This window comes from Cygnus atratus, chromosome 2, assembly GCF_013377495.2.
Source record: "Cygnus atratus isolate AKBS03 ecotype Queensland, Australia chromosome 2, CAtr_DNAZoo_HiC_assembly, whole genome shotgun sequence".
Lineage (NCBI taxonomy): Eukaryota > Metazoa > Chordata > Aves > Anseriformes > Anatidae > Cygnus > Cygnus atratus.
In genome coordinates, this window is record NC_066363.1 from 143916620 (window position 1) to 143929181 (window position 12562).

The 12562-nt window shown below is 36.5% G+C and overlaps 1 protein-coding gene across 3 annotated transcripts in view; it reads right to left on the minus strand.

Moving 5' to 3' along the window:
* The window catches only part of CSMD3 (CUB and Sushi multiple domains 3), a 710218-nt gene that overhangs the window by 255992 nt on the left and 441664 nt on the right, over positions 1 to 12562 (minus strand). For all 3 annotated transcript variants that reach the window (XM_035546237.1, XM_035546236.1, XM_035546235.1), the window contains one exon: positions 11952 to 12140. In XM_035546237.1, the coding sequence (XP_035402130.1) occupies positions 11952 to 12140 (189 nt within the window). The remainder of the gene's footprint in view (positions 1 to 11951; positions 12141 to 12562) is intronic.

Consider the following 12562-nt stretch of genomic DNA (forward strand, 5'->3'; position numbering starts at 1 on the left):
TGAATTGTATATTTACTAACTTTCTGTATCACAAGCTGGAAACATATCCCTACACTACTGTTGAAAAGGTTGCCTACTCAGGACTAAACAGAGCTTAGATTTTTTATCCTAGATAAATCTAAATGAACAAGTATTCAATACTTTCTTTAAGGATTTTGTTAATCTATTACTCAGAAGCAGAAAGATTTTTAATTTTTTTTCACTATGTTTACATTCAGAGCAAACAGTTTCTTAACTTTTATTATTATTATTATTATTATTATTATTACTATGTGATTATATACACTCATCTTATTAATAGATTGCACCAGATTTGACTGGGATGAAGACAATTCATATCAGACCATACTGTGCTGTGCTTTAGATTTATGACCAAAACAGTACTGGCAATACATCATTTTAGCTATTGCTGAACAGTGCTTGCACAGCAACAAAGCCATTTCTGTTTCTCACTCTGCCCCACCAGCAAGTAAGCTGAGTGTGGGCAAGCATCTGGGAAGAGAGAAAGCTGGGACAGCTAACCCCAAATGACCAGAGTTGTTATTCTATGTCATATAATGTCATGCAATAAAACTAAAGGAGTTTCTACTAAACCGTTGTTTCTTGGAGATTGACTGGGCATTTCTTTGCTGTTGGAGAGTGACTGCCTTTACGTAAAGTGGTTGGAAAGCTGCCTGGCCGAGAAGGACCTGGGAGTACTGGTTGATAGGCAGCTGAATATGAGCCAGCAGTGTGCTCAGGTGGCCAAGAAGGCCAACAGCATCCTGGCTTGTATAAGAAGCAGTGTGGCCAGCATGGCTAGGGAAGTGATTGTCTCCCTGTACTCGGCTCTGGTGAGGCCGCACCTTGAGTACTGTGTTCAGTTTTGGGCCCCTCGCTACAAGGACATGGAGGTGCTCGAGCGAGTCCAGAGAAGGGCAACGAAGCTGGTGAGGGGTCTGGAGAACAAGTCTTACGAGGAGCGGCTGAGGGAACTGGGGTTGTTTAGCCTGGAGAAGAGGAGGCTCAGGGGAGACCTCATCGCTCTCTATAGGTACCTTAAAGGAGGCTGTAGCGAGGTAGGGGTTGGTCTATTCTCCCACGTGCCTGGTGACAGGATGAGGGGGAATGAGCTCAAGTTGCGCCAGGGGAGTTTTAGGTTGGATGTTAGGAAGAACTTCTTTACTGAAAGGGTTGTTAGGCACTGGAATGGGCTGCCCAGGGAAGTGGTTGAGTCACCATCCCTGGAGGTCTTTAAGAGACATTTAGATGTTGAGCTTAGTGATATGGTTTAGTGGAGGATTTGTTAGTGTTAGGTCAGAGGTTGGACTAGGTGATCTTGGAGGTCACTTCCAATCCAGATGATTCTGTGATTCTGTGATTCTGTGAACTCATTTTTTTTTTTTCCTTCTTGCTTTTACCCTTCCAATTCAACTAGGTGGGGACTCTGCTGCCAGCTGGAGTCAACCCACCACGTAGGTTAAGATCCTATAATATGCAGACTATTTTATAGTCATTTCACAAAATATTAAAAATATGTAGCACTAAACAAAGCAGCCTCAAAAACCTATTCTAGTGCAAATTTCCTGATACTATTTTTCTTTTTTTTTTTCTTTTGTCTTTTCGCATGACATGCCATTCTGAATGTTCTTGAAAAAATGGGGAATTTGCTTCAATAACCAGGAAGAAAATTCAATAAAAATAAATGCATTTTTATGAGTGAGCATTTTTATGGTGAGCTCTGACTAGCTCACCAGTGTGACTGGCTTTCTCACCATATTAGATTAAGATACATAAATGTGAATACTGACTATGTCTCTTCTGTTTGGTGGTAGTAAGGCCTCAGATTTGAGTACCGTATTGAACTTGAGGAAGTTCATTTCAAAGAATGAGTAACTGGATAAGTATAGGTATTCCAGAAGCAAGAGACAAGAATGATCACAAATCTGAAAAGACTGAAGATTGTTATGTTTTGGTAAGAAAAAAGACATGAGTCTTCAACATGCAGAAGCAACTGAAGAGAGAAGTGGAAAAACATATTGAATTTAATGGGCTTGCATGTGATTATTTCTAATTACCATGTTCATCAGGATTTACAAGTAGTATTAACTCTGTCACAGGTTTTCAACATTGAAATGGTAAGTCACTTAATAGAACCAGCTAAATAAAAAGAATTATTAAAAATATTTCTACATTTGTAGAAAAGCCTATTATTAAAATTGTTCCCGCACAACATTATGTTCAATGGAATTCAGGGAATTCTATCATTTGAAAAGATGAACTTTGAAAATTCAGTATATGTTGTTTGAACATTACTTTTAAATGTAAGCAATATGAAGTCTTAATTTTAAATTCCATTTTGAAATAGCATATCCTTAGAAAATGAATAATAAGAACGTTATTTAACATGTACTATTTATTTATACAAACATCTGAGTAAAGAGAGGAAAAATAGCTTTTGCTTCTCTGGCATATTATTTCATTTAATTTCCACAAATGATCATTTATTATGATTTGTTATTTTTGTTTCAGGACTCACTGCATTGGCATTCTGTGCATCCAGAAATGAATGTTTGATAAATATTCTGGCAAGAAACACTGAATAGGATTGTTATCCACCTATATCTACAACAATTTCTTTGTATTGTTGATCAGAACTATTTCCATAGCAATGTTGAAAATTATTGAATTGTTAGTTCTGCTTTTTTTTTTTTTTTTTTTTTTTAATTTCAGCTAAATGGTTCTTACATTAAAGGAAAAAAAGAAATGAATCTCTTCAGTTTGTTTTCTTTCGCCACTTATAACAAACACAGAGGCTTCATCATCTCTCTTTTTAATTTTTTTTATTAAAATGTGTATACAAACCCATGATCTCTTTTCCTGGCCCTTCTCTGAACTCCTACCAGTTCATCTCAGGGGACACTAAAAATGAAAGTTACTGCAAGCAGTCTCTGTCCAAAGACTTCTATACGACTTATGATTTTTATCCTGAACCCAGCCACCAATTAATTGTTCTCAGTGACTCTTAAGTCAATTTCTTTGGTTAATCCCATTAATTTAGAAGAATGACTATCTTTTTTTTTTTTCTTCTCCCTCATGTAATTTATCAACCTTACATTTATTTTACCATACAGCTTATCTGTCCATTCATTTAGTTTATTATGTCTATCAGGTTCTTCAAAGTTCTCTTCTGGTTTTAACTATTCTAATCAATCTTGCTATCATGGAGTTCACTTTACTTTCAGATCACTAATGAATGTTGTAAAGCAACATTAGAACAAATACAAAATCTGAAATAATTTTAATTGATCATTTCTACCATGCATTCTCTTCATTTTCATTGCTACCAAATTTTTGCTTCTTAAAGATTATTTTAAACTAATGATAAATTCATAGAATCTCACATGAAAGTTTCTTAAGATTTAGTGGGGGGGGAAAAAAAAGTTAATGAGTTGCTCTTTATCCACTCTGTAATCTTCATGAAAATTTGAATAATTATTTCTCTGTACAGGACCAAGAGCAATGGGTGAATGCTGACATGAAATTCTGACCTGTAAAGAAGACTGTTATAACTGATGGTCTAATTGTTGCTACGTCTGCCCAAGGTAAAAGAGGGGGTGGGTGAGAAGATGGATAATTTACCTAGAATTTTGACCAGTTAAAAAATGTCTCAGCTATGTACATGAGATGCTTTCCTAATATACAGATAATTATAGAGAAGATTACAATTTATTATTTCCTCAGGTTGCAAAAGAAAGAAAACTATACTGGGACTAAACCGAAGAGTGATAATAAAAAATGAGAATTTTCAAAATTTGGGAGTATGGCTTCAGAAATACAGACGGTATGCCTGCTTTTATCTGTACTTAAAGATTACAGACTGAGAAGAATTACTAAGGCTTAAATATCCTCACTCTCCTGGATATCTAGGTGTGTAGGTATACACTTCCAGGAATCTCTGCACCATATCAACCAGACTTATCTGACATTTGGCAAATATGCCTTCTGCTGCTTCTCTTGTTCTTTTGACTCAGTATGTGGCACCAGAAATCCAGTAAGACCAGCAAAGACTATCTTGTGATGATTCACTGAGAATCTGAGACAGCTACGTTCCTAGACTAGGTATATAGTATATAGCTACTGCATTTTTGTTTATTTTCTGTCTGTAAATTAAAGGTTATAGTACATTAAATTAACTTCGCATTAAACTTCTGATAAAATCTGTTAAGTATAATTCTAAAATATATTAATTAATATATTTTAAAATATATTAATATATGAGCTATGAATCTTCCTAAATTCTCAGGAAAAGAAAATAAGAGATATAGAAATACAAATAAACAAAATAGAAAATAAGTACATAAGCCTACAAATGTATCACAAAATGAAGATTATTTTACTTATTTAAGTATCCAACTTCAAGCAACCTAGGGGAGCTGATAGCCCAAATTGCACTGAATTTTAAGCACTGGAAACAAAATAATCTAGTATAAAGTAATTTTGTCTACAGATGTGTTTCTAAATAAAAATAAAAATAAAAAAATAAAAATAAATAAAATAAAAATAAAAATAAATAAAATAAAACTTCGTAATGAAATTAATTTTGTAACAGTACAAAATAGGTTGCGGGAAGATCACATGCTGTAGTAGGCCAAAAACAGTCTAGGAGGCAGCAATAATAGTTGTGGAATACAAAGCAAAATACTTCTTCCTTCCACCTTGTATTTGCCTTTGGCTGTACTGGAAAAGTAGCTCATTAGAATGCAAAGGAATCATAAACTTTAAGCAATTGCTTCATAGGAAGATAAAGAGGGGATAAAAAGGAATCAGTACAAGCACAAAGGATTTGGAAACTGACACATGGATGGTATCCACTCAAATTTCTAGGCACTAAGAAGCTATCAATGATACATATCAGAGCAGCAATATTTGTAAATAGGGCTTCCTTCTCAACAGGGCTTAGAAGGCTTAAGTCCTCAGCAAGATGAATTTCAACAGTTGTAGCTGATTCAAATACTGGTGAAAGACGTTAAGTGGAAAGGCCATACAGATCCCATCTGAGATCTGAGGAAGGGCACCAAGACTATTACTGCAAGGTACAGCAAGGCAAGAACTACCCTCTAGTGTCTTGATGATTTTATACAGAAAACCTACACAGCTTGGCCACAGATAAGATGTGTTTTAGGGTTGGGAACAGTGGAGTCACCAAAAACAGCTTGCATGAAACAAACAAACAAACAAAAACCAGCAGTTAAAGACCTATACTATCTGGGCTTCTGGTGGTAGCTTCCAAGCTAACAAAATTAATAAAATGAGGATATAATTAAAGCATATCTTCTATTCTGTTCTTTATCCCACCTGCCCAATAAAATGACCAAGAGTTCATGCCGATCCATTAGATGTAGAAAAGGCAAGTATTTTGAAAACAAAGCTGTTGATCTAAAACAACACCTTATCATGCTGTTGATCATCCCCGCCCAAAAAAATAATAATAATAATTTCTATGGCACTAATGTCAAAGACATTTAATATACACAATGGGCAATATATAGGCAAATATAAAATGGGTTGAGACAACAAGCTATCTTCTGCAAGTGCTAAGTATATGTAAATACATAAAACAAGAAAAAAAAAAAGGCAACATCATCAGAATCGAATTCCATAGTATTACATTATCATAGTAGATAATCAATAATTTGAAAGAATGAAACAGCACATAGAAGATTACTATTAGAGCACAGAGAAGAAAAAATCAAAGTTAGAAAAAACAGACTTCATAATTACTTTTGGAACTTAGAATATCTTCATATTTTCTGACAGGAAATACTGCTTTGTGTACATACAACCACTGTTAACAATCACGTATCTTTCTCATCTAAATTAGAATAAAGTATACAGCTAACATAAATTATGCTAATGGACATAATTATATTTTCATTTCCTACAATTCATATTTTTTATTTTTCTTTTAAGAACTGTTACAATACACTATAAATAGAGATAGAAGCAACCTCATGTTTATAAGCCTTGGTCCTCGTGGAGGACTTCAACCACCCCAACATCTGTTTGAGGGACAACACAGCTGGGCATAAGCAATCCAAGAGTTTCCCTGGAATCTGTTGAAATAATCTCCTTCTCTAAGTGACAGAGAAGCCAATGAGTAGAAGATCTATGCTGGACCTTGTTCTCACTAACAAGGAGGGGCTTGTGGAAAATATGAATGTCAAAGCTCAGTTTTGGCTGCAGTGAATGCAACCAAAGAAAGCACTATGAAACGGTGGAGTTCAAGATCCTTAGGACAGTGCGAAAGGCACACAGCAAACTCACAAACCTGGATTTCAGGAGAGCAGGCTGTGCTTTTCAAGGATCTACTTGGTAGACATTCATGGGATAGGTGCCCTGGAGGAACATGCCCTGGAGGAAGAGGGGAAGGAAGAAAGTTTGTTAATATTCAAGCATCTCTGCCTCCATGCTCAGGAGCAGTGCATCCCAACAAAGAGGAAGTCAGGCAAAAATGCCAGAAGGCCTGCATGGATGAACAAGGAGCACCTGACCAAATGCAAACTCAAAAAGGAAGCCTACAGAGGCTGGAAGCAAGGACAGGTAACGTGAGAGGAATACAGAGACACTGTCAGAGCATCCAGGTATGCAGTTAGGAAAGCTGAAGCCCAAATGGAATTGAAACTGGCCAGGGATGCCAAGGACAATAAGAAGGGCTTTTATATATCAGTGACAAAAGGAAGACTAGGGAAAATGTGCACCCTCTTCTGAAGGAAACAGGTGACCTGGTTATAGAGGACAGTGAAAAGGCCAAGGAACTGAATGTCTACTTTGCTTGAGTCTTTACTAGCAAGACTGGCCTTCAGGAATCCCAGGTCCTAGAGGCCAGGCTGAAAGGCTGGAATAAGGAATGTTTTCCTTTGGTGGAAGAGGATCAGGTCAGGGAATACTTCAGCAAACTGGGCATTCCTGGGTTCTGAGGTATGCACCTATGAATCCTGAGGGAGCTTGCAGACGTAAGTGCAAGACCACTTTCTATAATCTTTGGTTGATTGTAGCAACTGGGAGAAGTGCACCCAAAGTCTGGAAGAAAGCAAATGTTACTCCTATCTTCAAGAAGGGCAAGAAGAAGGACCCAGGGAACTACAGGCTGGTCAGCTTCACCTTGATCCCTGAGAAGGTGATGGAACAGCTAATCCTGGAAACCATTTCCAGGTGCAGGAAGGAGAAGAAGATCGTCTTAGAGAAGCTGTTGAAGTATGGACTGGACGAACACAGTGAGATGGATCAAAAACTGGCTGAACAGCTGGACCTAAACGGTAGTGGTCAGTGGCACAAAGTCTAGTTGGAGACCAGTACCAAGTGGAATAACCCAGGGGTCAATACTGGGTCCAATCCTGTTTAAGATCTTCATTAATGAACTAGAAAATGGGGTAGAGTGCATCCTCAGTAAATTTGCAGATGACTCATAAATTGGGGGAATGGCTGATTCATCAGAGGGCCATGCAGTCGTCCAGAGGGACCTCAACAGGCTGGAGAAATGGGCTGACAAGAATCTCATGAAGTTCAACAAGACATGCAAAGCTCTACACCTGGGAGGAACAGCCCTAGGCACCAGTACATGCTGGGGACCACACAGAAAGGAAAGTAGCTTTGTAGAAAAGGTCTTGGGGTTCTGGTGGGCACCACATTGAACATGAATCAGCAACGTGCCTTTACAAAGAAGGCTAACAGTATTCCTGACTGCATTAGGCAAAGTATCACCAGCAGGTCAAGAGAGGTGATCTTTCCCCTCTATTCAGCACTGGTGAAGCTGCACCTGGAGTATTGTGTCCAGTTCTGGGCTATGCACTACAAGAGAGACATGGACACATGAAAGAGAATCCAGCGAAGGGCCATCAAGAAGTTCAAGGGGCAGGAGCACCACTACTGTAAGGAGAGGCTGAGAGAGTTGGGACTATTCAGCCTAGAGAAGAGGAGGCTTGGGTTATCTTATAAATGTATGTAAGTACACGAAGGGAGAGTGAGTGAGCAGTGGTACAAGTTGCCCACGTGTCATGGAGTGTCCATCCTTGGAGATCTTCAAAAGCTGCCTGGAACTGGTGTTGGGCATCCTGTTCTAGGTGTCCCTGCTTGAGCAGGGGTTGGACCAGATGACCTCCAGAGGTCTCTTCCAATTTCAGCCATGCTGTGATTCTGTGAAACTGACATATTTCTCTTTCATATATAATATTTACCCTCACAAGCTTCAACAGGAAAATAAAAAATAAAAATAGTTAAAAATAAAAACATCCATCTCTAAATCAGAAGAAAAAATTTATGATCCTCCAAAATACAAAATAAAATAAAATATATAAGTATCTTTATCAACCATCTGCTTGGCAATGAAACAGAAATATGCATATGTTGTAGTGGAATAAAAAGTAAAATACTCGTATAATAAGGGGCATTACAATTCTTTTGATTTTTATTTAAAAAAAAAAAAGTTCATAGTATGCTGATGTACCAAGAGGATGTGGGAAATTAGGAACAGAAGTGGTTTTGGATTAAAGCAAAATAAATGTCACTTTGTAAAGGCAAACACCCTCATACGTATTGCTAATAAAAGGAACCAACTTAGTCATGTACAATCAATCAATCTATTATACTAATTCAGACTCTACTGTTGAAGGATTCTTCACAAGATATTGATTCCACTCATTTTTCAAATTTTGAATTTAGTCAAGGTCAGGATTACTAATAGTGCAAGATACTGTACGGTCCTTTCACAGCCAATGAACAACATCTGAACATCACCAGAACAATTCATTCTGATTGGTCCTAAACTCTGTGCTTCCTAGAGCCTTAAACATCAAGAGCATGTGAACAAAGAACCAGTCACAGATAACATCAATTGTTCTGGCATTCTATTTATTCCTAGAATCTTTCTGAAGGCCCCAAACACTATCTTCCATCACATAGCTGGAATTTCTTATTTTGTGAATGAAAGCACTTTTGTTATATGCTAAAGAAGCACTCTGGTCATGTTAAGTGTGTCTACACTACTAAATGCATCCACTCCTGGAAGAGATAAGTGGTGAAGCATGGTGTCCATCTACACCACTCAGAGCTAAACCCATCTGGAGAAGCCCAGTCATGTCTATAACACTACATGGTTTGGGAGTCCTCTAGCTTCTATGTGGTGCTTCTGTGGTCCAAATGCATAACTGTAATTTTCTCTGTGTTCAGAATATCCAAAATTATTTGAGAACTATGCTACACCCAGAATAATAGTGGCTATTTGTTGTACAGAATTAAGCAAATTTGCAATATGACATGAAGATTGGCACAATTGTGACTGACTATACAAAACAGGCTTTGATTGTACATGTAAATGAAAAAGCTGTTAGGAGGTCTCCACAAGGCAATGGGACCAAGTCTAGTGAAGTCCGACTCATATCACCTACTGGAAGGGTATTCTGTGGTGAACTATCCTTAAAATAAAATCTTGTTGTGGATATAAAGGGAAACTAAATGGCTAGCACCTGAAGAGACCACAGAAGGAATTAAGAACTACGCAATTTGTACTATCAAAGGACCAAGACACAGGTGGAAGTAGAGAACTAAGATATGTAACAATGTACAGATGTTCATTATGAGCATTTACTAATAAAACAACAGAAATAATAGTATGACCCACAGGACTCAACTAACTATCCCTATCAAGAGGATACAGAATCAAGAACATGGGAAGATTCAAGTTGGAAGGGACCTTAGGATGTATCTAGTTCATCCTCATGCTCAAAGAAGGCTCAGCCCTGATGTTAGACCAGGTTGCTCAGGGCTTTAACCAGTTGGGACTTGAAAACCTCTGAGGGTGGGCACCACAACCTCTCTGGGCAACCTGTTCTACTATTTATTTTTTTCATAAAAAGGTTTCTGTTTATTTCCAGTCTGAAACTTTCTTGTTTTATCTTATGCCTTTTCCTTTCATCCTCCTATCATAAAACACTGTGAAGAGCCTTAATGGTCTCCTCACAGGTACTGAGGGCTGCTATTAGGTTCTATTGAAGCTTCAGTCTGGAAAGGACCAATTGTCTCACCTTTTGTTGCAGGATCAGTGGTCCAGCTTCTAACCATCATTTATTTGTGTCTCTCTTGTATTGTACTGACAATCTGAGCACAAATAGTATGAACAGTGGTTCATTCCCAAGTGGGCTTTTGAGTATGTGAAAATGTATATATCAGAAGTATTAAAACTTGTGAATCGCTTCTGTAGAAAATGCCAAACACGAGCAACATAAGCAATATGTAGATTTCTGAATTCAGTATATGTGGTCAATGGAAGGAGGATTATTTATGGGGAGAAAACAGTACAGTAAGTTGTTCTAGTGGAGACCATATTTCATTTTCAAAGACAAGGAGAAAACTTTGACTGAAACATAATTCAACCCTTGTATACCAGCTTTTCCCTCTCTCTCTCTTTCTCTTTCCTTTTTTCCAAACATGCAAACATAAATATTTATTTTCTATATCATGAAGACTAAATAGCAATTCTTTTCATTTTTGTTCCTGCACAAGATCTTTACTGATAATTTACTGATTAATTTTCAGTATACTAACATTTCCAGGTATTTATTACTAAAATTTCATCCATTTTCACAGCTTTGCATGCATTCATTATTTTTCTTCTGGTTACAAAATCACCATCTCCTACACAACAATAACTTTTATTCATACACTGCTCTGACCTACACTGACCTAGCCTCTAAACCATCTTTTCTATAAATGCACACATAAATGTTGTTTATGCATATGGGGAATTCAGAACTTTTGCTATACTAAAGAGTAAGCATGAAATTAGGGCATGAAATTTTTGATACAGTAACTAACACAGAGTATAAGCAAGCATCCAGTAAATCAATTATTATACAATCAGATCCTGAAAGAAATGGGTTTCACTATGATGCAATTTAGTTTGAAGAAAAGAAAAAAAGATTCCAAACACACATTGATATAGATATTTTCATATATAGACATTTCCATAGAGGAAATACCCTTACATAAGTAAAAAAATTACAGACACTTAAGTAACTATCTTACTTTTTAGAAATACTACACATTTTTCTTTTTATCTTTTTATCTTTATCTTTATCTTTTTTCTTTTTTTTCTTTTTCTTTTTCTCTTTTTCTTTTTCTCTTTTTCTTTTTCTTTTTCTTTTTCTTTTTCTTTTTCTTTTTCTTTTTCTTTTTCTTTTTCTTTTTTTTTTCTTTTTCTTTTTCTTTTTCTTTTTCTTTTTCTTTTTCTTTTTCTTTTTCTTTTTCTTTCTTTCAACAGTTCTCCATAGAAGTGAAACAAAAGACCTTTAGGGAGAATTCATCTCAGACAACTTTAGCCATTAAAAGTTAAGTTTCCTACTTACGTAGGTTACCTCTACAGTGAGTGGAAAGTTTTAGGAACCATTAGAGGTTGCTTCAGTTATCATAGGTATTGTTTTCAAGCCAGAACAACTGTTCTCTGAAGATACCCTTCTCTAACTTACCTAGGAAGCCCATGTTGTCTGTTCTTCTACACATGGACCTACTTGTATGAAATAAATCTGGTTTAAGTGATTTAATTATATTTATGCATTTTTGTAATACAGGTATCACCTGGAAATTTGCACTGACAAACAAAAGCCAATTATTAGATAACTGAACTGGTAAATGTTGACAAGTTTATACCCAGTTTTCCTAATCTATTTATCAAAATAAGAACAGTAAGGATTTTGTCCTCAATTTGAAATGTTATGAAGTCTATGAATAATTCTAATATTAATTATATTAAAAATAAAATTAAAAAAAAAAAAAGAAATTTGACTAAGGAGATATGGAGGATATGAAAGTACCTTACAAATTAAGAGGTGTATTACCATGCATTTCCATGCTGTATATCTGCAAATCCATGGACAATGACTACACATACAAGCAAATGAAAGCAGCTGACCACGTACCCACACACCTTGGCAGAGGTGCACTCCATACTCGTCGGCCACCACCTAGACAAATAATCTCTGAAGCTCCTTCCAAACGATATCCAGATGAACAGGAGAATGTCAGAGTATCTCCCACTCCAAAATTAAATCCTATTCTGTTACCAAACTCTGGGATCCCAGGATCTTCACAAGGTTCTAGATTATATTCTGAAAGCAAGAGAACAAGTCAGCTTGTACAAGCGAGAACAACTTGTGTTTTCTATCAGCCTTTTTTCTAATCTTGCAGTCTAATAAGTTCTGTGCATTTCCAACTGACCTTGAATAAAGATTTCAGTTTTAAAAACAAAATGAATGCATGAATGTTAAGTTGGCAATTAGACTACCTTCAAAAGCTAGACTAATGAATACATTCATAACATTTTTAAGATGCATAACACAACATGCTTTATCACACTTATTAGAGCCATAAATGCCCCAGACACATAAAACAAATAAAAACAATGGTACAGCGTAAGAGTCTGACTGACTGACTCACGGGCTCATCTGGAATTTCACTAACTGAAATTAGACCAGTTCTGTTTCCTCCCCTCACTTGAATGTTGCTTACAGTTTATTGTCATCTTACTTAT